This window comes from Orbicella franksi, chromosome 7 (assembly GCF_964199315.1).
Source record: "Orbicella franksi chromosome 7, jaOrbFran1.1, whole genome shotgun sequence".
NCBI classification, from domain to species: Eukaryota; Metazoa; Cnidaria; class Anthozoa; order Scleractinia; family Merulinidae; genus Orbicella; species Orbicella franksi.
The window spans coordinates 2357861-2385612 of NC_138151.1; the positions used below are offsets into that span (position 1 = coordinate 2357861).

At 37.9% G+C, this 27752-nt stretch overlaps 3 protein-coding genes across 3 annotated transcripts; 1 reads left to right on the top strand and 2 right to left on the bottom strand.

Annotated features, from left to right (window-relative positions):
- Positions 1-123: 123 nt before the first annotated feature.
- Positions 124-10026, bottom strand: LOC145491885 (uncharacterized). Its single transcript, XM_081471169.1, has 8 exons — positions 9123-10026; positions 7034-7202; positions 6123-6378; positions 5205-5432; positions 2985-3239; positions 2667-2852; positions 2088-2342; positions 124-1648 (listed from the first exon to the last, which is right to left on the bottom strand). Exons 1-8 carry the CDS (start codon positions 9925-9927, stop codon positions 1460-1462), a joined length of 2343 nt encoding a protein of 780 aa, XP_081327295.1. The 5' UTR covers positions 9928-10026; the 3' UTR covers positions 124-1459.
- Positions 10027-10072: 46 nt separating this feature from the next.
- On the bottom strand, positions 10073-13746 carry LOC145491884 (DNA-directed RNA polymerases I, II, and III subunit RPABC3). Its single transcript, XM_081471168.1, has 3 exons — positions 13657-13746; positions 12914-13175; positions 10073-12098 (listed from the first exon to the last, which is right to left on the bottom strand). Exons 1-3 carry the CDS (start codon positions 13727-13729, stop codon positions 11981-11983), a joined length of 453 nt encoding a protein of 150 aa, XP_081327294.1. The 5' UTR covers positions 13730-13746; the 3' UTR covers positions 10073-11980.
- A 74-nt stretch (positions 13747-13820) lies between these two features.
- Positions 13821-27664, top strand: LOC145492001 (ribosome biogenesis protein BMS1 homolog). Its single transcript, XM_081471309.1, has 24 exons — positions 13821-14397; positions 14928-15007; positions 15175-15363; positions 15487-15629; positions 17230-17351; positions 17568-17713; positions 18302-18367; positions 18564-18662; positions 19301-19335; positions 19543-20417; positions 20806-20907; positions 21048-21311; positions 21812-22001; positions 22256-22322; positions 22893-22979; positions 23179-23280; positions 23434-23614; positions 23876-23934; positions 24299-24421; positions 24532-24627; positions 24851-24902; positions 25188-25363; positions 25586-25744; positions 26429-27664. The coding sequence occupies exons 1-24, from the start codon at positions 14034-14036 to the stop codon at positions 26627-26629; spliced, it is 3978 nt and encodes a 1325-aa protein (XP_081327435.1). The 5' UTR covers positions 13821-14033; the 3' UTR covers positions 26630-27664.
- Positions 27665-27752: the final 88 nt, after the last annotated feature.

A 27752-nucleotide genomic window follows, 5' to 3' on the forward strand; every position in this document is an offset into this window, starting at 1 on the left:
GTTGTGGGGTTACTAGAAAGTTAAACAGGTAAAAATTATCGATAAAAAAGAAATGTTTCGGTGACATCGTGTCACCATTTTCACGATGTCACCGAAACGTTGTTCTTTCTCATCTCTAATTTTTACTTGTTTATGCTTTACGAGACCTTTGCTTACTGGAAAGTTAAGGCGACATAGGAGTTTGGTGCTTCCAACATACAAAAAGCGCGAGTCTACAAGGAATATCAACGAATGAGAAACGTTTAATAAAGTCGTATCTTTTTACAGTTTAAATCAGTTACCCATTCGCATGCTAAGAATACTGATGGGACTATCTACTAAAGTCAAATTCAGGAATTAAGTTAAATATTTTAGAGATGCTGGTCTATTCTTTCTGTTTTGGGTCACTTTTCATATAATCAGTGAACATTGTTAGAGTTTCTTGATTGTACATGCAGGGTCAAAATCTTTCTTAGATCGAGCCAGCCTCATTCTCTTCGAGGCAAATTATTAAAGAGCGTTTTTCGACCAACAATCTGGGCCGCAATACTCCCACCCCCCTCCCAGCCCGTACGCCTACGGTAGCGCGTTTAAGGCAACAAAATGGTTGCCTGGTGATTGGTGGCACTTGTAAGGGGATGGCACGGTTCTCGACTTCATAAACATATGTGAACCTGGAGAGGGTATCATTATTTATCTATTTTAGTCTAGCACAGAGAATCAATTTTTCAGGAGAAAGAACGAGAATCCATATCTTTTACCCTTGCATAAGATACAGGTGGACAGACTATCGTGTTTATAGCGCGCGATTGAAGACTTCCATATAAAGCCACAGGTATGCTCATCAGCTTACGCAAAGCCGGACGCTTTGTAAGTCACGGACGGCAAAGGAAGTCAAATAATAACATATTTGATGTATATTAAAAACATTAGTTGCTGGGCAACGTCTACGTGAAAATACTACAACGAGTAGGGCTTTCTAACTTACTTGTTGTAGTGAAAATTTACCAAAATTCAAAAACGTCTAACTCTGCCCTGTCTGTTATTAAAATTAACATCTAAAACTACCATAATCAATATTTCTGGTCGTGACTGAAGTTCCAGTTTTACATGTTTACTGTTTTAAAAGTTAGAAGAGCCTAAGGAAAAACCATATCCTGCCAAAAAACTTTGATCTGAAATGTCTATTCCAATTTATGAAAAGTAATTCTTGCCTGTTTGCGCTAACGTACAAAACGTACTCTACTGAAGAGTTACTATATCATGTTACTACTGTGAAAACTGCATGGAAACGGGACCCCTAGAGACAATTTGTAACCCTGTAAACTAACATACGACGAAAATCCCTGTCCATATATAATAACCCTAAAATCGTCGTATAAGAGGTCGAACCAAGCTTTAAGTTACAAATAAAATATTAATCAATAATCAATTCTTCTTAGTTTACTTTACGTTTCAATAACGATAAGTTAATTTGTTCTTAAAAAATTTTGAAGGAGTGATGGTCCATTTGTTGTAAATTCTGCTGGGGAACCATGCTGTCTGTATTCTTTGGAGGTTGTAGAAAATCTTCACATTCTGGTTGACTGTTAGCATCCTTCATGCATGCTATGTACTTACGAATGCTTTCTTTGAGATAATTCAGAGGCGATGGCCCTCGCCTTAAAACCTACAAAGATAGAGAAACAAAACGTACTATGAAGCGTGAGACAAGGAGATATTTTGGTTTAATTAAGCAATTACGAATTCTTCGAGTTCTCTTCCAACATCCCAAGTGGTTTATCATGCCTCTAAGCCATAGAAACTTGTGGTCTATTGCTTTTATATAATAATTCAGTAGGCACGCGAAATTTCCGTAAGTTTACCGGCACAACAAACCATAGCTGATTGACCAATCAGAGCGCTCGCATCAATTTGATTATTATATAATGCTGTAGAAGCTAGAGAATCTGATTTCAAGTATTGTGCAACAAGATAGCTTAAGGCCTCATGCGTCCCATGGCGTAATGAGAACCGATGATGATGATGATGATGATGATGATGATGAAAACAAGATGGGAGGTTTTGTAATCTCTCAACCTGTTACATTAAAAAAATATGAAAACTACCTGGAAATGAAAGTCCTTTAAATTGAACTTTTCTCCCAGGGCGTTTTCTGCTTCCTTTTTCAACTCCATGATTGACAGCTGTCCCAGCATGTAAGTGAGAGCCTGTCCCGGGATGCTTTGGTAACGAGTCACCTCTTTGTCCACCTTGTCACTCGTGTCCCAGGTGTAATCAGCGAAGAGCTTTATTGCCCAGTCACGTGACTTGCCTTTGAAATGCAATCCCGTGTCTACAACCAACCGTAAGGCGCGCCAAATCTGAGGAGAATGGAACGCTGAATGAAGTCCTGAATTTGCCGTTTTTAATGAAACTATGGTCACTATACTACGGGGTAATATAAACATGGGTTCTTAACCGGTCAAGATGGCTGGACATTTGTCAAGTCCTCTTTTGCTTTATGGACAAGACGCAGTCCAGCAACAAACACGCCGAAAAATACGAGGTCAATATCCAGCCGTCTTTACCAAGCAGGCTTGGTTGATAAAGGGCTTATTACATGGCGTAAAGGGCACGATTTTCCTGGGAACAGCGAATAATTCCATTCAACCTCAAACTCGCCTTTTGTAAGTTACTTCACTCACCTGCCATTTTAGCATGCCGTACTTGGTCAGAGGATTATCTTTGTAGGTGTCTGTATATTTTGATATCAACGGATTCTCCGCGTAAAGGGCCCAGCCCTCGGAGAACTCCAAATAGAATGTGCTTTGTTGAATCCATGAAATTGGATCTTTGCAGCTGTCTTGGAAATGCTCCACATATCCTTGACTCTGAAATCAAATAAAATATTACTTTTTGGAACAGCGCTCGCACCTTTTTTTTTAACTTCATTTTAAGAGAAACAGACAAAGGCTGTTAACGTCTTCCAGTTCACAAGTGTTGCAATCCTCAGACAAACCAACCTGTGTGTAGTGCCCAGGCGACGCTTCGTGTGCGTTTATAGTCCATTCCTCATTTTTAGGCCCGGGTCTTTGTAAAAAGAAAGGAATGCTGTAGAAAGAAGGTCTGGAACACTGCGGATCACTCTCTTGGAATGCTGGAGCGGCTGACGAAGGGTTAAAATTAGGCAGGAGTTCGACAGGACAGTTTGGGGTGGACTGGTAAAGACCAGTAAAATGGAACAAATTGATTGTCTTCGGATCTAGGGTTGCCATGATCTGAAATTAATAATAAAATGTTGCATAAAACGTACAACAGTTTTTAAAGACATGTTTCGGCATGCTTATGCCATCTTCAGTTTAATAGAGTGACTAATGATACGTGACACAAGTTATATACTACAAAATATGAATAAATTATTTACAATATGCATTACAAAACAGTGGAAACGGAAATTACAGAGTTAAAAAGGTGTTGAAGTGATGTAACTGTTTGTTAAGGTCAGGTTTGTTCTTACTAATATAAAAGGCTTCTTTAAGTTTAAGATCAATAGAGCTATTCGCTGAGTCTAAGATGCGAAAACAAGAAGGTGTGTACATGCCCCTGCATGAAGAAAATTGAGAAAGATGTTTAAAAATATGCGAGTTTTTATCGCTTACTGTATGTTCTTTAATCCTGGTAGAAAAATGGCGACTGGTTTCACCAATATAACAGGAATTACATCCCGCACAAGTAAATTGATAAACTACCATGGATTTTAGAGCATCAGGAGTACGATCTTTAAAACTGAACATATTCTTGATTTTGAAAGAAGTAAAAACTAATTTGATATTAAGATCCGTTTCACAAAAACGTTTAAGTAATTGCCGTAGTTTGAGTTCCGTTATTCTAGAGTACTGGCCGATAAAAGGAAGCTTAAAATAGCGTATATTGTTCTCATCATTAACGTTGCGGCTTTTTTGATCAGAAGGCTTGTTAAGATACCGCTTGAAGGTTTTTTCAATGATGTGTGAAGGAAACGAGTTACGTTTTAGAGTGTCCGAAAGCTTGATCAAAATCAACAACACTTCTTCCGGTTTTGAAAACGATCTGATCAAGCTTTCGGACACTCTAAAACGTAACTCGTTTCCTTCACACATCATTGAAAAAACCTTCAAGCGGTATCTTAACAAGCCTTCTGATCAAAAAAGCCGCAACGTTAATGATGAGAACAATATACGCTATTTTAAGCTTCCTTTTATCGGCCAGTACTCTAGAATAACGGAACTCAAACTACGGCAATTACTTAAACGTTTTTGTGAAACGGATCTTAATATCAAATTAGTTTTTACTTCTTTCAAAATCAAGAATATGTTCAGTTTTAAAGATCGTACTCCTGATGCTCTAAAATCCATGGTAGTTTATCAATTTACTTGTGCGGGATGTAATTCCTGTTATATTGGTGAAACCAGTCGCCATTTTTCTACCAGGATTAAAGAACATACAGTAAGCGATAAAAACTCGCATATTTTTAAACATCTTTCTCAATTTTCTTCATGCAGGGGCATGTACACACCTTCTTGTTTTCGCATCTTAGACTCAGCGAATAGCTCTATTGATCTTAAACTTAAAGAAGCCTTTTATATTAGTAAGAACAAACCTGACCTTAACAAACAGTTACATCACTTCAACACCTTTTTAACTCTGTAATTTCCGTTTCCACTGTTTTGTAATGCATATTGTAAATAATTTATTCATATTTTGTAGTATATAACTTGTGTCACGTATCATTAGTCACTCTATTAAACTGAAGATGGCATAAGCATGCCGAAACATGTCTTTAAAAACTGTTGTACGTTTTATGCAATATTTATCATTATTGCTAGTATTACGACCTTATGGAAATAATAAAATGATCAGTTAAAAACTGATTTCCCCATAATATCCAAATATTATCACGTAGCAAGTGAAGTGAACATTGTGGTGGTGATTTTTCTGCGGAATTCTGAATGTTTGTGCTGCGATGATAGAAAAATCTTAGTTTATTAAACTGAAAACTGAAAACTTAACAATGAAATGATGAATCGATGTATGGAAAAAAATTGAAGTTAGACGTCAATATTTACAATTGTATCCGCATTAACCGAATCTGATGAAAAATCTTTCTTGTATGTCTACCAAGTTAAAAATTTATCATCTCTTTTCCTAACCAACAATTGCTGCAGTAGGTTTACTTACCCATTGAGGATCTGTTTGGAACTAACCTCTCGTGCATGCGCAAACCAGTTTTGCATGGCATTCCAGCGAACTGGACAAAAGATCTTTGCTCCGTGGATTGAGCTACACAGCTTGTGAGCAGCTGGGCTGGATTCGTTCTTCGGAATGTCTCGCTTGTTGTAAAACATTTCCGATCTGTTCAATATTTTAATAAACTCGTCTTTTGCTTTCTGCGTGTCATCCTCCTGGATTACATTTCGAGCCAAGTTTAAAACCTCGAAGAAAAAATAAAAATATGCTACTTCAAAATCTAGCCTGTGTAGCAGAAGGCGTTCTCTCGCGATAACAAAATATCAGCGACTCAGAAGCCACATGAAAACAGACAGAGGCTTCTCAGCTTGGTCTCTTGGCCCTATTGCCAGTTGTTGTTTCGGATGAGGCCCGGACACGACATAGCGGCAGAAAATCCACCCTAATTTGTCCCTTATCTTTGGCGCGCCATCCAATCAGTGCCACTCGCGTATATTTCGTTCAAAAAAATGTTCAAATTTTGTTGTTCATAGTGGTCAATGCGCTTAGCTACACTTAGATAGTTTACAGGCATGCCACTTAAACTGAAAGAAACAAACATATGAAATAAACATAATAGGCTTAAAAATCCCAACTGGCGGGAGGCAGACCAGTTGACTAATTACAGGCATGACCGAGGATTTGAATTCTACCAAGAAACAATTCCAGCTAAGTGGTCAGAGCGGGACATAAACCCGCGACCTAATCACTCGGCCATGCTGCCTCGTTGCCACACCGCCTCTTCATTGAATACAAGCGAAACAGCTCAGGTTAGTTGAGGCCACACTGTAATGCATGACAAAAACTATGGTCTTAAGTACAAGAATCACTTCTTTGAATGCCCCATGCAGTACTGAAAACCCTGAACGTCTTTCAGAACAAAACTATGGCCTTACCTCGGGGTATTTTCGATTTATAATTGACCAACCAAGTTCATAGATCTCATCAGGTGTTTTTTCAGTTGTGGTGAAGTACTGCATAAGCTTAAGATAGGTGGCCTTCCCATCAAGTTTTTCACCAGTGGGGAGAGTCTTCGTTGTCGTTCTGTTCGTTTTCGTTCCGTTGATGTATATGAAATCAAGAGGTAAGTTTGCCAAGCCGCTGGACAGCTCACTCGGGGCGCAGTACTGTAAATGTTCCTTTTCGATATACCTTGAATTTGAAATAAAAACGATTAACTGTCATACACACTGAAGCCGGCTGTCGGACAACGTCGATCCCAGGCTCTCTCTCCTTTGCTCTCTCCCCTGTCGTTAAAATGAGAGTCTGGGATCGAGGTTGGCTGTCGAGTTTAGTTTTGGTTCAGGCCACAATTAGGCTCGAATACTAGCCGCTGTTCGGGAAAGGAGCCCGCGCTCCAAGGACGTACATCGAACTCGAGAGAGTGGCGGAAATCGAGTCTACGCCCCAATTGGCCTCGGGTATTATAGAAAACTACAGTAGCCTGCCTGAAGTAATTTCTTCACCTTGTGACATCAACTAACTTCAGTACGAATTGATAATAGTTTTTTCAGTATATTTTTCGGTTAATATATGTTTCCAAAAGTTAGTTTAGAGAATTAACTAATATCAAGTGCATCTAGTGCAAGTTATCGTCTGCAATGTAAGGGGCATCCCTCGAAACGAATGTTTTGTTGACTAACGTGTGGACAGCCTTGGAGAAAGTCATCTTCGACTATGAAATTGACCGCTGTTAGTTTTGAACGGAGACTTGACCAACACCAGTCCTTTTTCGAGCCGATGATGCCCGACCACCCCACGGGCTGAATGACCTGGGTTCAAATCAGTTAATCACTTGTTATCTCACCTTAACGCACGCTGAATTGGCTCACCAACATACTCAATAACAAACTGTCTTAATGACTCGTTCACTGATCTCCCATGTTTGACTTTCCACAAATCCAATTCTCCTGACGTCATCTTGGACAGAAATCCATCAACTAAAATTTCCTTCATGTACGTGGCATCGAGGATTCCTAGCAATCAAAACACCGCACATGTTAGTCTGGAATAGGTATGCCAAGAACAACGTACATGAGAAAATTGCAAAGATCATCACCAACATCTCTGCATAATAAGAATATTCAGAATTGGGGACTAATCATGATACATAATTGTTCAAACAAAGCCGGTTTTTGTTAGCCTCTCTGATAATTTATCCAGAAAATTTTCTCTTATCTTCAAAAAAAATAAAATAAAATGCAAATTTTACTACCCAAAAACCAATTAAGTGTAATATTCTTTTCTTGTAAACCTAATCAAATTCGAAATTTGTTTCCGGTAATTCGGTACAAGTTCCTATACCTATATATTGCAAAGTTTGGTAATCCGCCATTCCTGGGAAGTTTTAATGAACTCAAAAATCGCTGCAGTTCCATAACAAATCGGAATATACCTGAAACAATCGAAAAAATGATTTTTTTTTTTTTTGGAAGCCTGCAAAAATTACTATTGTATTGGAACACTCAAGCATGCAATGATAGCTTTTACTCTCCGAGGTCAATTTTCATTTATAATGTCGATTTTTTTTTGTACCATCTGTCCGTGAATTTTCCTGTTGTTTGGATCATATTTAATAATCAGAGCTTGTTGAAATTAGCTATCATAACACAAAGGAACCTTTTTACAAAAATAAAACAAATTTGTGAGATGATCTATTTCGTTATTATTTAATATGTAGATTGTTTGTCAAAAAGTGCCAATCTAGTAGTTGTAAAGCCAGCAGCTGCTCAAGTTATGTTTTCAAGTTTTTCCTTCATATTGTCTTTTTTATTTATAATATATTGCTTTCGTTTTCAGCAGGGGAGAATCTCCTATTTATTTAACAAGCAAGAATAAAATTCAATGCATGTTTTCTGTTTCTCATAATCCTTGTTCAAATGTTATATAGTTTGTTAATGAAACTTCTTTTCGTTTCCGTTGTAAAGTAGTATTCATGACAAACATTGCACTGGACGGCTTCTTCTCTACCCAACACTGCGATAAAAATATGGCGCTATTTTATCCTGGTAGTAGCTTTGTTGGCAACTTAATATTCTAAACATGTTGAAATTAAGAATAGCCCAAAGAATAAAGAAAATAAAAATTATCATTACGCTAGAGGTTATCTAAACCTAGGCAATGTTGACGGAAATTAAAATAAAATAAAGCTGGTTATCATTGGAGGGCTTGAATCTTTTCGTTTACTGCATTTATCCTGGTGACTAGAGTAGATGAGGCGTAATCGGCGGTGTTTATGAACTTTATATGCTAACTTTTGGTGAAAGTATTTGGAACGGTATTACTTGAAACTATACCCTTACAGCGCGCAGTTTGTTCGACAATCAGTGTTTCAACCTCGTTTGGAAAGGGCTAGAAGAAGATTTTAATTCTGCGGGCACAATTTGGAAAATTCAATGATTTTACCATCATCTGTAACAAATGTGTTGCCTTTCCCGGATTTTTCAGGTTGAACTTGGTTTTAAAAAAGAATGCTGCCCTGTTTCCATTATGTTTAAATTCATGCTTATCTTGTAACGTTTGTCGTCCGTTGTGCGAAAAGGCAAATATTTGGGCTTCGTTCTGAGGATAACGGCTCCAAATTTTTAATTGTCCACATTGCAAATAAATTGTCACAATTTTTGTTTTATAAAATTATCGGAAAATTCTGTGTCAGTTCAGTTAATAAATTGTCGTAAGAGATTCCATTAGATTTAAAATAATTTTGATAACTAACCTTCCGTTGGATAACTGAGCAACACACGATGTATATTTCCCTATTTACCAGTCCGTTATCATCGACATCTCTGAATGCTCCCTCAAATAGATTGTCGTAGCAGAACCATTACATTCAAAATAATTTTGATAACTAATCTTCCTCTAGATAACTAGGCAACATACGATTTTTATTTCTTTACCTACTGGGCCGTTAATATCGACATCTCGGAAGGCCCACCTCAAACCATCAAGGCCTGCTTTGCACTCTTCCACAGTGCGAACCATTCCAGTAGCCACGCCTAACTTCATGTTTTCCACAAACTGGGTAAATGTTTGGTTTATTTCCATCAATTTGTTCCTTAATGTCTCCATTTCACTCACAGATGACGGTTGAAAATGCCACAACGCTTTACCCACATCCATAGGTAAGAAACAAATCGATGACCAGCAGAAAATATTCGGTCCCATGAGCCAATCGCCGGAATAATAATCGTAGGCGAAAGGTACACCGTATGGAAACACGTGCCGCATCCAATGAGAGAGCTGCGCTTTCGCCCGTTTTTCTCTTAATGTCAGTTTGTTGTCTCTGATCTTCATGTTTTCAAGTCTTTTCGTCAGCTTAGCAATCTCATCGGTAACAAATTTTATTTGCGTTGGCGTTGAATCGTAGCTTTTATAACGCTGGCGGATTTCATCTGACGTCACGCCCGGTTTAAAGGCGATTTTGTGTGGTAATAACTCATAAAACCGTTCCTGAGCTTGATAAAAGAACCTCTCTAGCCCAGAACTTCTCGCTTCTGCGGAGTATCCACAGCCACTGTTAATTGCTCGTGTATATTTCTGCGGTTCACATTGCTCGCTGGTTTTTATTGTGTTTGCTTGGATCATCAGCACAATCCCAGCTACGAGGCAAGCTATTCCACCTGCAACCAAGCCACCCACAACAATTGATTCACATCTAGTCCGTCTTTTTCTTATGCCAACTTCTTTATACAACAGCGCCATTGCAGACAGAAAAGTAAAAAACACTAAAACTACAGGGCACAGAGTTGCAGAACTTTGAACCCAGATGTAAATCAGTGTGGAGCCTTTCGGAAATTACTCAAGAGCCTCAAAGAAACAATTTTGGACTAAGTGCAATTAATATTTTGTTATGAAAGTTTGAAACCAATCATTTTTTTCAAATCGCGTCCGGTCATTCTTTTCTTTATTTTTCATTAACGAAGAATTTTCGGTGTCATTTGGCGTGATAGAAGGATGTTGACTTTTTTATTTAACTGTTATGGAAATGTGTCACTTCACAGTAGCACGAAGCAAAGCTAATCTAGAACTGTAAACACGGAAAGCAAATATACCCTTTGATCTTGGCGAATATCTTAAGGTAACCAGACCAAAGTAACTGAAAACTATCGTACGTAATGCCTTGATGAGTAGATACAGAAACTGATTCAACTTAACCGCTAGCAGAGAAAGGCTCACATAACGATATACATGTAATATGGGAGCTGAAAAGGTGGTCCGAACATGAGCAAACAATTCATGTCGCCGAACTAATTGTGGAGAAGAAATAACAAGGAAAAAAGAAAAAAATTTGATAAAAATTACAGTTGGTATCATATGTTTATCCGTCTATTGGTGATAACTGTTCCATGAGTCAAATTCGTGTAAAGTGTGGAATAAAAATATTTTGGGGTTTCTCCGGAGCTTTGACAAATTTTTCCGGATCTGAATTAAGTGAAATCACTTCCTTGAGTGCATTCAAGTCCAACCCCGGACAAGTGGCTCTTAGAATAACATTTTTATTTGACTTTATTATTATTTACGCTAAAAAAAAGGAATTATTTTTCAAGAGAGGCGACAGGGAGAACGAAAATCATCAATTCGGGATTCTGTCTCGCTATAAAGTCGAATTCTCAGAGCTGGCATTAGACAGAAGCAACGGCATCCGGATTATTGTACATGTAGCACAAGATAGTTGTAGACGAAGTTATTTCTTTGTAATCCGTGTAATAAATCACTTGTAGCTAGGTCGAATAACGAATTGAAAGTAACATCTGTCTTGAAATTGAAATTGATGTAAAACCTTTCATGTGAAATTGAGTTTCGCTTGCATGTTTATTTTCATGCAGATTGGGCGAAGGTTTACTGCCTCGTTTTGAAGCAGAGGCAATTTCCACATGAAATGCACTCGACATTCTCTTTCCCAGGGTCTCTGTTCCTTTTGTTGCAGTTAACGAGAAAAAGGAACCGAGAAAAGCAAACTTCGTCTCATATATGCTGTATCAGGCTACTCAAAAGGCTTTTGCTTTCAATTTAATGTTAAATGACAAAAGTATAAAACGTTTGTAAAATGCAACCAGATTAATGCGGTCATGTAATTTACACTGTTAACTGTCATTATAAATCTATGAAATGGAACTTTGATAAAATTTATCGGGTAATCATTTTCGCAATGTTGAAAAGTATGCGGCTCTTTCTTAGAATTGTACTTGCGTACTATTTTAAACAAAGAATAACTACGTTTCCGATTTACAAAAACAAATTAGTGTTATTAGTAGCTTCCTTAAAAATCTCAGGATATTCCTTAAACATCACGTGGGGTTCAGTCACGTTTTAAAAGTCCATAAGAAGCTTCAATATTTCATAATCTAGCCGTGTTTGTTGCGTTCGTTTACTTTTCTTTGTACATGTGGTTATTAGCTCACAGATAAAGACTGCTAAAATGCAATCGAAACTAACACAAGTGCCAAAACATTTCTAGTTGCAGCAGAAACCATTAACAGGTATCATGTAAATGATTACTTGGTTTCCAGAATTGATGATCTGTGTCCAGAAATGTACTGTACAGGCTCCCAAAGACATGCTCAAAAATGAAATATGATAACAGCTTTGTCTTTGCGGGCAACTACAACTCGTGAATATTAATGCAATGCACTTTTAATAATAAGCTATTGATAGTAAATTGTTATTATACAAAAAAGTAGAGAGCAGTTGAAAGTTCTTTGTTCATTTCCACTGCAGGTACCAGTGCTCCAGCTCCAGTTAACAGACCTTGTTGTTAGAATGCTAGTTTCTTAATTAGAAGATATACATGGTTGTCTACTTCCATTCCATGTAAGTTGTTTGCGTCGCCTTGAAGCCTCATTAGTAGACCACCAAAAGACACATACGCAGCTCTGAAACACAGACAAAAAACAATCTAAAACGGAGGTATTAAACAGTCAATTTCATTATAGAAAATACAGTAAGCCTCCTCAAGAACATTTTTTCACTATTGGTTTAAAAATAACTGCATAAATGACTTGCTCTAACAATTAATACTGAACATGCATTTTTTTTTCCAACTACAGTTGAACCTCCACTAACAGCACTGACAACAGCCAGTAAATCAAGAACTGATTAACAGTGTACAAAAAAAACCCATTTGTTTACGTATTAAGGTCACATATCAAGGTTTGATTTCTGTTTTATTGATATCTTTTTTTACCTCCCCATAATGACTAACTCTCTACAATGGCTACTTTCCTCTTCCCAGGGGGCAGATCCAGGATTTTTCTCAGGAGGTGGTGCATCACTTATGAATGGCATAACTGACTGGTGTGGTAAACAAATTTTAAAAGCAAATGTGAAGAAGAAAGCTTCATCTCAGGGGAGTTGCACCCCCTCCACCCTCCCCCTAGATCTGCCCCTGTGTACCAACGGTGATCCAAGGTAGTCCAAGGTGGTCATTGTGGTGTCAGGTTCTAAGTACTGTGTATTATACATGTCAAATACAATGAATTACAAGCAAAACCAATCATCCCTTGGTATAGCACAATATAAAACAAATTTTCACACACTTGACACCAGTTGCACATGTTTGCTCGGAGTTATAGTCCACAGTTTTTGAGTGAATGTTTTTCAAACCCCACTTGTACTTTGGTACAATGTATCAATTTGATGACAGCAATCTATGGAGTACAGTGCTGGTTTGATTGTTGGATTCACTTACAATCTTGTTGGGGCTTCCACTCCACCTTCATCTCCTTCTATTCTGTAAACTTTACCATACATGACATATTCAAACTGGTCAGCACGTGAGGGGCTGTTGTCCGATGGGTTATATTCACCATCATCTGGAGTACCATCTTCTCTTAGAGTGTTGGCCAAAACAAGTCGGAACTTTTCACCATAATCCACTGGATAAATCTGGGTATTAACGTCTAGTATAAGGTCCATTTTAAAACTTTCGCTTTCACAGTGGAGTCGAGAAACTACAGATGAAAGAACATGAGCCAACAAAAACATAAAAACATTTTGTGTGGAACGTAAAAATACAGTTACTTCAGAACGTATGTGTTAGTATATCTACATGTAAGTTCACATTATCAAAGAGAACTGAAGAAAAGTAGATTAGACCACCTTAGCCTGAAGGAAAATGGTGGACAAACTTGTAACCTTCAGAACCTTAACCGATTTCTGTGGTGTTTCGATAGAAAACTGTACGTGTATTTCCAAAAGATCTAATAAAGTGAGAGGAAACACGGCCACAGTAAAGCGAACAACTTCCTGCAATGCACCCTTATTACTTCACTGCTAGTAGTTCTAAAAACTCGGATCGGGCCCGCTACGTACAACAGTTGTGAACAGAACTTGTGTTTCTTTAGGAAAGCAAACAAAAGGTAGGTGACATAACTGCTTGGGTCAAAAAGAACCTTTGAAATTAAAAGTATCCATTCTTTAAGTATGACCAACCTCTGTCGAATTTTTTACCCTCGGGATCGATGTCTTTGACGTCGAAAATATCCTCAAACAAAACTCCTGCCATGTTGAAATCAAATTGACCAGGCGTTCTACGCTAGAAAGAACTACGAAAACTGTCTACGGGAGGGTAGAGGAGGTATCTTGTAAAATAGAAACTTGAACATTCGGGAAATTTTTCAACAACAAATTGCTTACAAAATTGACGCTTTTTGGCTAAAATTTTCAAGTAAAGCTATTAAACTTGCTTTTCACAAAAATATCACCGCGAATTTGGATACAACTGGTGGGCAACTAAGCCAGACCCCACTGGGTAAGGCTGCTATCGACCGGGTTGGCCTGGCTCTAGCGTTTCCACGTGAGGCTTCAAAATGGCGGATGCTGAAGATAGCACTCCAGCAAAATCGCATAGAAAAAGGCAAGCTGGTCCGAAGGCTGACCGAAAGAAAAACAGGAAACACTTACCAGAGGATGCTAGTGCCCAAAGAAATCCCAAGGCTTTCTCGTTTAAGTCGGCAGTCAAAGCAGCAAGGCAGTTTCGTCGAAAACAAGATGTTGAAACCAAGCGACATCATGAACCAGTTGTCGATCGAACACCGTTACAAGCTCCACCTTACATCATAGCAGTGGTGGGACCGCCTAAAGTGGGTAAAACCACGCTTATCAATTCATTACTGAAGAACTTCACCCGTCAACAGTTGTCTGATGTTAAAGGTCCTATCACCATTGTCTCAGGTTAGTGAAACGATTGACTCAATGTGTTGGACACGGTTGGACACGTGTTTGTGTTGTCACTTGATGTCGTCGTTGATGCCCATAACATCTTAAGAGGTTTTTGTTTTTTGTTAGCAATACAGAGTTGTGTTTATCATGTTTTTTATTTTCCACTGCACCGTACGTCTTATTCTTACTGAAGCTAATACTGACTGCCTCTCACAAGGCCTTGCAACTCGCAAGACTTAGTCAGCTACCTGTATGCATCTACGCTGTACAGTATATGAAGAATGATTCAAAGTTGCCTTTTTGTGTAGAATAAATAAGCTGATGCGAGACTCCGAAGTGACCATTAAGTTCATGTTGTGGTCATCTTTTCTTCAAAATTCACAACCAAACCACAAATTAAACAGTCAGGGACACGCGCACAGATATAGATTATTTTACGTGTACAATGTAGCATAACTTGTGAGTCATCGGTGAGAATTGTTCAGTTTTAAGCATTATTCTATGTACTGAGAGATTTAAATTCTTATTGATTATCTTATTAGGGAAGAAAAGACGACTTACTTTGCTTGAATGTAACAATGACATTAACTCTATGATTGATGTGGCTAAAGTTGCTGATCTGGTAAGCACACATAATTTGATTATAATATGTTTAAAAGAAATAGCCCCTTATATATAGCCAGATTTTCTAACAATAACATTATTGGATGTCCATAATTTTGGTACTTTCAGCCTTTTGTATCCTGATTTTCCTGACATGAATGTCTTTTTTGGTGATTTCTGTTTCAGGTTCTTCTGCTGATTGATGCTAGCTTTGGTTTTGAGATGGAAATTTTTGAATTCCTGAATATCTGTCAAGTCCATGGCTTTCCCAAGATTATGGGAGTCTTAACCCATCTTGATCTGTTGAAGAATAATAAAGCTCTGAAAAAGACTAAGAAAAAGCTTAAAACTAGGTTTTGGACTGAAGTTTATCAGGTTACTAAAATGAGTTTAATTTGTGTTGTTTTCCTTTTTTATTGTAACATGTAAATTTTTAATTACATCTTTGTCACTTCTATTATTACTGTGATTATTATTATTTTTCTTGGTTTCTTTCAGGGAGCAAAGCTGTTTTATTTGTCTGGTCTGGTTTATGGTTCTTATCCCAAAGTGGAGATTCATAACTTGGGAAGATTTATTTCTGTAACAAAGTTCCGACCACTGACCTGGCGAGTTTCACATCCTTACATCTTAGCAGACAGGTATAAATGGGCACAAACTTGTAAGAATGGTAAATATGTTCATTAAAATGTTTGCAGTTAGATCCCACTAGCTGAATGCAAATCAGAGTTACATGTATTTGCATGTATTTGTCATGATAAGGAATTAAAAAGGCACATGTAACAGACTGGATTTTAAAGGCCCTTAGGGGACAGTTATATATAATAGAGCATGGTAAATTTTCCACACTGTCATGAGTCGTATAGATATCAGGGCGTATCTAATCGATAGAAATCGATCATCGAAAATGTAATCGATTAATCGATAATACTCAAAAGTACTTGATATTTGTCGATTGATTAATCAATTTAATCGATTGAAATCGATAATCACAAAATTTTTGTCACATCGATGGAAATCGAAAATCAAAAACATGATCTGATCTTATCATGACACTGCATAACATTTACCTTCAAGCTTACCTTCGAATCCGCTTTGTTGATAAAGATGATGTTACTTCTTTCTCCAATTGTAGCTACTTTTCTTATTCTGTTTTTCACCAGTACCACTGCTGTATAGCTGTTTAAAGCAATATTTCAGCAGATTTCAGCCCAGCAGTCCTATGGTGCTGTGTACTGTGTACTCGATCTTTGCTGTACTTACGGGTATTGAATAATCATAACTAACAAACAAATCAAAGGAAAACTTGTACTCTAGAATCATCAGAATCGTGGTTAATATCCGGAGTCACTACTGTACAAATTGGCAAACTGTCGTCCGTTCTCCGAGCATTTAGAAGGGTAATTTGCGAGCGCTTATGGGGAGGCACGCATGGTGGCTTATGGAGCGCGGAGGGCTTGTTTAGATTTGTAAGCCGCTGACCACAAAAACGACAACCTTCCTTATTCAAACAACATCTTTAATATCGGCCAATAAATACACTATAAAAGAATGAATTATGGTAAATTCTCGAAAAAGTTTGTGGAACGGCTTACTAACCGAATTGAAGAGAACGAAGAGGACTCGAGATATCGTAACAACAAGCATGACTCTAATTGTGAAGGCAGAAACGATAGTTTCATAACAGTTGCGTTGTTCATGTTTTAATCCTGTTCAGTGTCAAAATTTATTAAAAATCCTATGGTCAATCTTAAATAAAGCTGTGTAAAGGGAATGTGTTTTTGTTCGAGTGAGTTGTGACTCATTGTAGCATAAAACTGAGAACTTTATGAAAGAGAATCTTTGTCCATTTTCTTTTCGATCATTGCCGAACAAATCGATACAATTGATAGCTAATTACAGAAATCGATCAAAATCGACAGTCACAAAGACACGAGTGATCGATTTCTATCGATTTCCGACATTAATCGATTGATTAGTATCGATTACGATCAATTACATTCGATTTCTATCGAGTATCGAAAATATCGATTAGATACGCCCTGATAGATATGTAAAATTACATTTTTTTATAATTTAAACATCCCACTGTCTTTCTTTGACTGTGACGTTATACAGTACTGACAGTAAGCACAGATCTATATGCTTTTTATATTTCTGTGTTAGTAGCTGAGATAAATTATGGACCTTTAAACGTGAAGCATTGATTGTAGTCTCATTTTTCAACTTTTCTACCTGTAGAATGGAGGAACTAACAGACCCAGAGCTCATTCGTCAAAATGCCAAGTGCGACAGGAAAGTTTCTTTATATGGCTATGTAAGAGGAGCTCATCTGCAACACAATTCCAGAGTACATATCATAGGTAATTAACTTGGTTTATTTATGTCACTAATTCAAGGCAGCACCACTAGTGAGGGATTTTCAATATATACTTTTATTTTTACACTGTTGTGGTTGGGTAAAAGACAAATCAAGTAAAGGAGATACAACAATATTGAAGTTCTACAGTGCAATACTTAGTAACTTGGAAATTGATCCCTGTTGTTTCATTTGAACATTATGTCTTTTCTTGTTGTAGGTTGTGGAGACCACACTCTTGAAGAGATAAGTCTTTTACCAGACCCCTGTCCTCTGCCAAATGCAGAGAAGAAGAGGTCTCTGAATGAGAAAGAACGTCTCATGTATGCACCTTTATCTGGAGTTGGAGGAGTTGTTTATGACAAGGTAGCAATCAACACAGAAACCTTTTACTGATACATGTACTATCAATCTTGTTTTTTTATATAGTCTAGAAAACAATAAATCTATGACTAATTTTCTTAAACTGGCTACAGATATTAAAATGTTGTATATATTTGGTACAGGTAAAGTTGTAGTGTACTGTATATGGTTCTTTTTCATCATGCAAAGTAAACCAATTCTTAGGCTTGCTTGATCTTCTTGCTCTCATGTTATTCTTGCCCTAGAAATTTCATCTCTTGTAACAGCAATTCTGTGATTTGAATTTCCTCACAAAAAAAATTCAAAGAAACTTTGTGACTGTACACTTGCCCAGCAGACAAGTGAAGGACAGAATCCAGTGGCCTGACTGTAAAGTGCAACAGCTCCAGGCTGTCAGGCACGTCTTTCTTTGCAGGCTGCTTTTCATACAATTTACAGTGTACAGATCTTAAAAGCTGTTGACAAAACATTTTCCACATTGTGAAGTATATATGAAATAATTCACTTTCACTTTCATTTTCATTTTTCACATTGTCATTGAGTGTATAATTTGTGGTTCTGCTGACGTAACTTTGTTATTACCCTTTCCAGGATGCTGTGTACATTGACCTTGGTGGAAGTCAGGCAGCGAGAGAAAAATCCCAGTCCTCCGCTCAGGTAAATTCAAAGTTTGAAAAAGGTTCATGCGAAGTATTTTAATCTAATCATATGAGTTAGCACTTTGTTTGTACTACACAAATTTTGTTTCAGAAACTGGAATTCACGTTGCTGATTTGTGTTGTACATTGTACATGTACTTGGTAAATTTAGTAAATCAGTTTCTTCGCATTAATATTGTTGGATTTTTGTTTAGGTTTACAGTCAGCCAGGAAATGAACTGGTGTCATCTTTAATTGGCGCAAAGCAAACTATTGACACTAAAATGATGACAAGCCATCTCACATTGTTTACGGTAAGCAGTGTCTTTTTATTGGTAGTTGTTCAAAGATCTCACATGTACAACAGTAGTTTTCATAAAATTTTACACAAAAAAGTGAGAAAACTTAATAAATAGTCTTACTGCATTAATATACAGCACTGTGATCTACTGACATTATGGAACACTGCCAAGACTGTTTTTTGTTGTTACTCTGGTTAATTATGTTAGTTTCCCCTTCTTGCATATCATCATAAATTAATTATTGTAACAAATGTTGCATTGCAAACAGGGGTCTTCCCTTGTGTGTCCTGGTTTGTCATGTTTGTAGTTTCCTTGCGCATCCTGGTTTCAGGCCCACACAGAGTGTACAAACGTTGCACTGTTCTTTTGTAATTTGTAACATTAAAACTTTGGTCATGTGTTCTTAGGCCCTGAAAGTACAATGTAGGCTTTTTGAGCAAGAACGTGGAAAGGCAAATAGACAATGCAGCAAAACTACAGGAAATATAGGAACATTATGAACAAAATTTATTGCTTTCAAGTGAGCACCATGTGATCTCATCAACATAGAGGAAAAGTATTGTTAATAATTTAACACACTGCATAAGAAAATTGTCAAATAATCAATTTCCAAATGAAGCTTTAATCTAATTTCTGTTGACTTTTTATAGGATGGTGCTCAAATTGCTCCTGATGAAGTTGTTGAGTGAGTACTAATTGTGTCTAAAATTAGAATTATAATTTACCTGGTTTCCTGTACAGACCATCATTAACTCCTTTAGAAAAATTCCTTGAATAAGAGACTGCATTGATGGTTTCAGGTAGATCATAGAAGTCCTGAAAACTTAGAAGTACATGTACACAGATGTACATCTCGATCAAGTATAATTGTAATTCTCTGTTTATTTCTCAGAGATGAAGACTATAAAAAACCTTCTGAGAAAGTTGTTATAGATAAGAATGGCCGTGTAAGAAGGAAAGCTATGTTTGGCGATGAAGATGATGTAGATCTGGATGGTGATGCAGAAAATGTAAGAAGTGAAGAGGAAGATGGTGTGGATATGGAGAATTTTGGTAATAATGATGATGAGGTCAGTGCTGATGATGGTAACGATGATGTTGATGGCAGTGGCAATGAGAAGGAGGAGGAGGAGGATGACAAGGACAACAACAACGACAATGAGATTACAGATGAGGATGATGATGATGAAATAGTATTTAACTTCAAATCTCAAAAGAAGTCCAAACAATCTCTATATGAGGTAAAGTCATTGCAGAAACAAACTGCATCAGGAGAAAGAACTAACAAAATTCATAAAGAAGTTGAATCAGACGAAGATTCAGGACAAGAGGGAAGGGACAGAAGTTATGAAATGGAATCTGATGATCAGGACAGTTCAAATGTCAATGAGAATTCAGTTGAAACCTCAGAATCAGATGATGAGTTGCCTAAAGCAAAAAGAAAGAAGAAAGATGACTCTGGAAAGAGAACGGATAAAAAGAAGCTTAAAAAGGAAACATTGTCATTAGAACACATGCCTGTAGAAGCTGTTTCTACCAAAAGAAAAAAAGGTACCAAATTAAACAAAACAAACATGATGGAAGGAACTGAAGGAACTGAGGATAACTCTTCGAAAAAATCAAGTCTTAGTAAACATTCAACAACACATCCTGAAGAGGACAATGATGACAGTGATGGAAAGGCAGAGTCAGAAAGCCTGGATGATTCAGATGAAAGAACTCTTGAAGAATCAAGTCTTGAAATGGAAAACGAGGAAGAAGAAGAAGGTACCCTTACATCAAATCAACATACAGTAGACAGGCAGGCAGGCAGATACACAGATGGACACACAGACAAACAAGCAAGTAGACAGTCAGACAGACAGGCAGACAGACAGACAGACAGACATAGACGGACAGAAAGATACATGTTTTTTATGTACATGTAGTCCGGTAGGTTGACAGACAGACAGACAGCCAGGCAGGCAGGCAAGCAGTCAGACAGACAGACAGACAGACAGACAGACAAACAAACAGACAGGCAGGTAGACAGACAGGCAGGTAGACAGACAGGCAAGCCAATAAACAAGCAGGCAGAAAGGCAGATAGACAAGCAGTTTAGTGTTTTTAACCCCTGTACATGTCATTTATGTATTGAATTGTTGATATCTTTCAGGTGTCTTAAGATGGAAAGAAAATCTGGCACAAAAAGCTGCAGCTGCCTTCCTCCAACGTCAACAGGACACTCCAAATTTACAGAAGCTTGTGTATGGAAATGGTAAGATTTATTCTGGCTTGCTCTATACTAAACAGTGTACTCCTTTTGAAAGCCAATAGGGCAAGTCAGGGGCATTTTCCTGTGTTAGATACACGTAGGATTGACCCGTGTTTTGGTTCCTTTGCTTGTTTTTTATGCAGTTCTCCATAAAAACAAGAAAGAACCGGATGTGAACGATGATAGTGATGACGACACTGTTGGAGGTATTTTTAGACTAAAGTCCAAGAAAGATTCTCAAAACACTGGCACTATGCATGAGAGGGACTGTTCACTAGAGGTGATCAGTGCGCAGCTGAGAGACTGGAGCCAACCAGAAGTATTGGACAGCATCCGGGACTGTTTTGTGACTGGCAAGTGGAAAGATTCAGAAGATGCAGAGATGCTTCTTCAGGATGATGATCAAAGTACGAACTTCTCATGCAACAATGTGTCACGCTTTTATGTTTGTGTACTATGTACATGTATATACATGTATGACCAAATCTTTGTACAAGTTAAGGCCTCTCTTCTGCACCAAACTTAAAATATCATGATGCTGTTTACTGTTAGCTCTGAACGCACACCATATTTATCATTCAAGTTAGATGTAGCTGTGAAAAGACCGAAGAAACACAAGGAGAAAAATAATGGTCTGTTTGTCGTGTCTGTGGTTCTGAGAGGGGTCTTTCTTTGTGCGTCCTGGTTTCAGGTCCACATAGAGTGTACAAGCGTTCCACTGTACATTTGTAATTTTGTAGCATTAAAACTTTCGCCATATTCTAAGGCTCCAAAAGTACAATGTAGGCTTTTTGAGCAAGAATGGGGAACAAGAGGTGTAATGCCAGCAATTTTCACGCACATACTACATGTATGCTCAATTTTTAACATTTTGTTTTTCTATTTGGATTTCTTCATGTACATGTAGTGTCAGACGAGGACGTGTTTGGAGACTTTGAGGACCTGGAAACTGGTGAAGTTCATAAGGCTGATGACGATGAACACTCAGAGGGGGAGGGGCAGGGAGATGAAAACGACGAAAGTGAACAGAGTAAGACTGGAGGAGAGGAGAGCAGACTTGAGAAGAAAAAGAAACAGAAAGCGGCATTTGATGCAGTGTATCCTTCATGATATGTTTCAATTGCAAATCTAAACTCTAGTCTGACACTGTACGAAGTCTACTGGTAACAAAGCAGCCTTGTGATGTATGTCGCACCAAATCATAAACAATCAATCAATCATTAATGGAATTCACTGAAAGTAAGTCCTGACTGTCTGCACCAACGTAAGAAAACAACTTGTTTCGTTCATCTTAGCCGTTTGAGTATAGCGGATGTTGTAAATGTACATTTAGTGCCTTAACTCTTCTGAGATACGACGAAGGAGATGAAATTTCATATTATGAGGATCTTAAAGCACAGATGACAGAACAAGCCCAGGTCTGTATTACTCTGAATTATTACATTTCATTTCGCTTAATTTATTGTGAAGGAAGATATGTTGTGCGTTCATCAGAAGATAAGAGTCAATTTTCTTTTCTGTGTTTTTTCTATTCCTTATGTACACTTTAGTCTGACATGAAAGACAGGTTATCAAGGATTATGCCGCTCTCCTTTTGTTGTGCTATTGATTAGTAAGAAGGCTTGAGGCTTCTCTTTCATGCTCAGGGTTACATGTAGGTTTGATTTTGAATGTGTACGAGAGTCCACGTTTCTTCTTTCATTGTTCTTCTTGTGACACTGACTTCAGATATTGACCCCTTAACAAAAGTGAGAAACATTAACCACGAGAATAAAAACATTTCAGCAGACATGATGAAAAACTAGCGAATAGCGCATAAGTTGTCGAGATCGTGAGTAAAATAGCCACATATGGAATACTGTAAAGGAGGAGCGTTTTAAAGCTATATACGTGTAACATATATAGCTATATATTATTTACTCAAGTTGTCTCTCTTTTCCAGCCTTGAGAATTACATTACTTATCATTACGTTCATTGGTGTTCTCAGCTCAATCAATCGGAGTTTCAAGATATGGATGATGAGGTTCGTGTGCAGTATGAAGGATTCAGACCAGGAATGTATGTCCGAGTGGAGGTCAGTCCTAAGATTGACGTGTTAATTCTCATAACTGTTTACCACCACATATCTTGCTGTGTTAGTGCAGAGAAATTAGCAGTACATCAAGTCAGAACGAGAATTCTTTAGCGATGCAGGACTACATGTTAGTGGTTATGTATTTGGAAATATCACTTACGTGCTTGCACATATCATTCATTTTTGTTTCTCGCATCAGTTGAGTGGAATGCCGTGTGAGTTTGTCACCAACTTTGATGCCAAATATCCCGTCATTCTTGGCGGCCTCCTCTCCAGTGAAGATAACATGGGCTTTATTCAGGTTTGCTTCTGCAGTTTTCAATTTTTCAGTTTTCATTTTTTGTCCGGTTCAACATGCCAGCCTTGTTTACTACTTAGGTAATTATGCATTAGATCGAATGGTCAGTTGCTTGCATTAACTCTGCTTTTAAACTTTGCTACGTTGACTTTTTAGGTGCGCTTAAAAAAGCATCGTTGGCACAAGCGCATTCTCAAGACACGGGATCCGCTGATCATGTCTGTTGGCTGGCGCAGGTTCCAGACGCTTCCAATGTACTCGGTCCAGGACCACAACGGCCGGCATCGACTGCTGAAATACACCCCAGAACACTTGCATTGTATGGCCACCTTATTTGGTAAGGATGCGTTATGCCTTTTGGGGGAATTGTCATTCACTAATGCATCTGTCATTAAAACTTCGGTTGTTCATAAAAAAATGTTAATTTTAGCAATAGACAGGAGTTGAAAGTTAGTAAATGAAATCATTCAAGCTATAAAGTGAAGGTGTCTAACGCACTCTTATAATCTTTGATTACTGCTAGTTACATGTAGTTCGTAAAACACGTTTTTCTTTGGACAGTTACAGACGTCATTAACAGAAATATGTTTGTTATCAGGTCCCATAGCTGCCCCAGGAACTGGTGTTCTCGCTATTCAGAGCACGGCTGGCAACGTGGTAAGTAGTTATATTCCAATATCTGTTTTTGCCGAAAATAAAGCTCGTACATGTATGCCTGGATCAGATTTGAAACTTTTTATGGTACAGGTCACGTAACTTTGAGGATGTCATGAACTGAAGTATATCAGTGAAGCCTGTTGTAACCAGGAATGTAATCAATGAAAGCGTGTAACTGCAAATAAAACCGGGATTGGGATGTCCATGTCGCTCCTGGCTCGATTCTAATTGTAAATTGTATTCACAGTACATTGCAGTGTAATGTTTATTGTACAACACAATGCAAGTTTAAGTTCGGCTGCCGGAATTTTCTTATTCTGCATTTGAAGTGAGTCTCTTCAACCATTTATGTTTCTATTTTCAGGCAGACTTTCGTATTTCGGCCACGGGCACTGTGTTGGACTTAGATAAGTCTGTGCAGCTGGTCAAGAAACTCAAGTTAACAGGGACACCCATGAAGATATTTAAAAACACCGCATTTATCAAGGTCATCATGATTATTTCATTGACGTCTCGTCCTCTTAAGTTTTGAAAGTTTCGTTACCTAAATTTCTCATTTTCCTTTTCTGACTGTGTGTGATTGTTTCCTTTGTTCAGGGTATGTTTAATTCCGCTTTGGAAGTGGCAAAATTTGAAGGTGCTACAATCCGAACTGTCAGCGGTATCAGAGGACAAGTGAAGCGGGCGCTGAAGGTATTCTGGGTTTGATTGTCATTCCTATATCGACTTTAGCGTGTATTATAGTCTAATTTCGAGATATTAAAATTCAGCCTAACACAGTAGACCTCAGCACTAGGCTCTGGGGAATAAACCCTACACACTCTGTAGTTTTCCCCAGAGCCTCGCACTGAGGTCTATTGTTTTAGCCTGACTTTATGTTTTTGACGCGAAACGTTTGATTTGTTTTTTCCATCAGACTCCAGAGGGTGCGTTCCGAGCAACATTTGAGGACAAAATCTTAATTAGTGGTAAGTTTAATATCTCCCTATAATATTGACTCATATTCTTTATTTTTATTTGTAACGTAAGGAACAAACTTCAACTTAAGCGGCGAGCAGACCGAAAAGAAACTAGAAAGTTTATTGGTTATTATAGACCTGCTCGAGATATTTTGCACTATTGGTCAGTTTACGAGAATTAACATGATTGGCAAACGTAAATCATGTTGATATTTAAATTTTCCTTAAGTATACATCAAGGAATGTATGGAGGTCGATGAAGGCAGTCGAGCTCTCGTGTTGTTGCTTCACCAGATATTGTCTTCATAAGAACGTGGTACCCAGTCACCGTGCCTAACTTCTACAGCCCCGTGACGTCACTACTGCTGCCTCCAGATCAGAAGGAAACGTGGCAGGGCATGCGCAGTGTAGGCCAGTTGAGAAGAGATCTGGGCATGAAAGCTCCATTTAACAGTGATTCATTGTACAAGGTATGTTCATGCAAATTGACTCACGGCTGACTCAGTCATAGCACGTGGCCGTCGGCTTCACAGTAAAAGGATTCTTAAAAGAGAAACTGTTAGAACGTTCGTTTGGGCCAAGTTAACCTAGATAATTCACCGTATTAACAAGGTGTTCAAGGTGTTCTGCTTTGCTGAGGAACATGGAGCAACTATGAGACTAAGCAAAAACATGTTTGTTTTCATTTTCAGCCTGTGGAACGCGAGACTCGTCACTTTAATCCACTCGTGATTCCTGCTAAACTTCAAAAGGAGTTGCCATTTAAATCGAAACCTAAACAGATGAAGAAAAGGACCAAGCCTTCTTTGGAAACGAAGCGTGCTGTTGTCATGGAACCGCACGAGAAGTCGGTAAGTAAAGCAGCTAAACCGCTGACTGACTCAAGCGTCAGAAAATTCGCGGGCTCAGCAAGTTGCGACTGAGGTGACCAGCAGTAGCAGCAGCTGGTTAAAGGTTTATTCTAAACAATGTGCGCACTCACTGCACGCAAAATATGGAAATTAGGCGTTACGACATCATCGGGATTCTTTAACTTCATAAGAACTATTTTTAAAAACAGTATTATTAGATAATGCAATTCAAGAGTTTTCATTGGCTTCGCATCATGGTATATGAGCCATTATACCATGCTCTACAAATATGGTAAGCGTACGCGTGATTTTGCGGGGCGTTTTTACTTTTATTTTAGGTTAGTTTTCTACACTTTGGGGGCGTTTTTAATAAAACACTTATTCCACTCACACTTGTTGAATATATAATTATAGCCAACTCGGCGCAACCCGCCTCGTTGGCTATCTACTATCTCATATCCAACGCGCGCTCGTGGAATAATTGCTGAATTCTACGTTACCTCAGTTCAAATTGTGTGATATGTTAATAACGTGTACTCAGTTCTTTGATTGAAGATTCGTTAAGTCATTTTTCTATTTTTATGTCCATTTAATGCGTCCCTTTCTCTTTCTTTTGAATTTCTTGCTACAAACTCTATAATCTGTTTTATTTTTTTGTGATTTTTGTCATTTTACACTTTACAGGCTTTTACTCTCATGCAACAACTCTACACTGCAAACAAAGAGAAACTACGAAAGCGAAAGGCGAAACTGCAAGAAAGAAGAAATGTCTTCCACGCAGAACAAGAGAAAAAGAACGTCAAGCGACTTCAGAAGCAGAGAGAAGAAAGAAAAAAGATCTTTAGGATGATGGGACGGGCTGAACAACGGAAAAAGAAAACCTAATTCAGAACAAGCTCATTAAGTGTTCATTATTTATAAGGTTATATCTGATATTAGTATAAATCTACTAGCGTCCTGTTACGACCGTTCTCTGATTGACTACGCTACTTACTATCTATTCTGTTGTAAATAGTGAGTGGACCAGCAGTGTGTGCTGGGGGCCGCATCTTTGTGTGATCGAAGTGACTTTGAAGAGGATTTAGATTAAAGTTTTGAATAACTACTAGATTTATACTAAAACAACTAGATTATTCGTTCTCGATTTCTGTGCGTGATAAGTAGAGTGGATCTGCGCCCTCGTCAACTATCGAGCGATAGAATCTCCAGCTCATAATGTAATTGCTAAATATAACATCAAGGCAATCTCCCGTAGTGATGACGCTCTTTATTCTCATTTCCCCATCTGCTTGATATGATTGATGTAAGAAGAAATAAGATATGGATCAAAGGTGGAGCTGAAAAAAAGAAGAATATATCGGGTGTTCTCTTTTGTTTTAATTTGTTTTTAGCTCGGAACTCTCTCGTCCATTTTGTAATAAACAGATCTCTGTAGGACTTCTGACCTCTGTTGTAAAAGCATTTGCCCTCTTTCAAGTATGTAAGAATGTGCTCTATGAGAGTTTCAACATGCATATTACTTTTGCTAGGGTCGAAAACGATATCGACACATGGGAGAAATGTTAGGAAGCTGCAGAAACGTTCAAATAGTCAAACTTGAACCAGGTTGAAATTTATGGATCTCACAAGTGGTAAAATGACCCTTGACGACTCGGTAGAAATCATACTTACGTAACGTTTGTTTTAAAGATTCAGAAATCCTCTTTTGGGGGGATTTTAGTTTCCATCATTGTACGAATGTTGTCATCCATTTTGTAACACGTTATTAAAGATTACCAACAACACGGCGCACAAAGTGGACTTGCATCTCAAATTAATAATATCACCTACTGAAATTTTAAGAAACTGTAAAGTTATCGCTGAATATGTAAATAAAATTACTTATGTATTATTGCTCTGAATAAAATCTTAATCACTCTGCGTGAGATTTAGTACGTGTACAACTTTGGAGCCGCCAAAAATTGTTTGAATAAGATAATAACCATTTACTTTTGGGTAAATACCTAAC

Coding starts and splice junctions, on each gene's coding strand:
- LOC145491885 (XM_081471169.1), bottom strand. CDS start 9,927: ATGGCGCTGTTGTATAAAGAAGTTGGCATAAGAAAAAGACGGACTAGA. Junction 7,203..9,122: donor CGATATTAACGGCCCAGTAG/GTAAAGAAATAA, acceptor TTTGATTGCTAG/GAATCCTCGATGCCACGTAC. Junction 1,649..2,087: donor TAAAGGACTTTCATTTCCAG/GTAGTTTTCATA, acceptor CTATCTTTGTAG/GTTTTAAGGCGAGGGCCATC.
- LOC145491884 (XM_081471168.1), bottom strand. CDS start 13,729: ATGGCAGGAGTTTTGTTTGAGGATATTTTCGACGTCAAAGACATCGAT. Junction 13,176..13,656: donor GGGTAAAAAATTCGACAGAG/GTTGGTCATACT, acceptor TTTCATCTGTAG/TTTCTCGACTCCACTGTGAA. Junction 12,099..12,913: donor GTGGAAGCCCCAACAAGATT/GTAAGTGAATCC, acceptor TCTGTGTTTCAG/AGCTGCGTATGTGTCTTTTG.
- LOC145492001 (XM_081471309.1), top strand. CDS start 14,034: ATGGCGGATGCTGAAGATAGCACTCCAGCAAAATCGCATAGAAAAAGG. Junction 23,281..23,433: donor ATAACATGGGCTTTATTCAG/GTTTGCTTCTGC, acceptor TTGACTTTTTAG/GTGCGCTTAAAAAAGCATCG. Junction 25,745..26,428: donor TGGAACCGCACGAGAAGTCG/GTAAGTAAAGCA, acceptor TACACTTTACAG/GCTTTTACTCTCATGCAACA.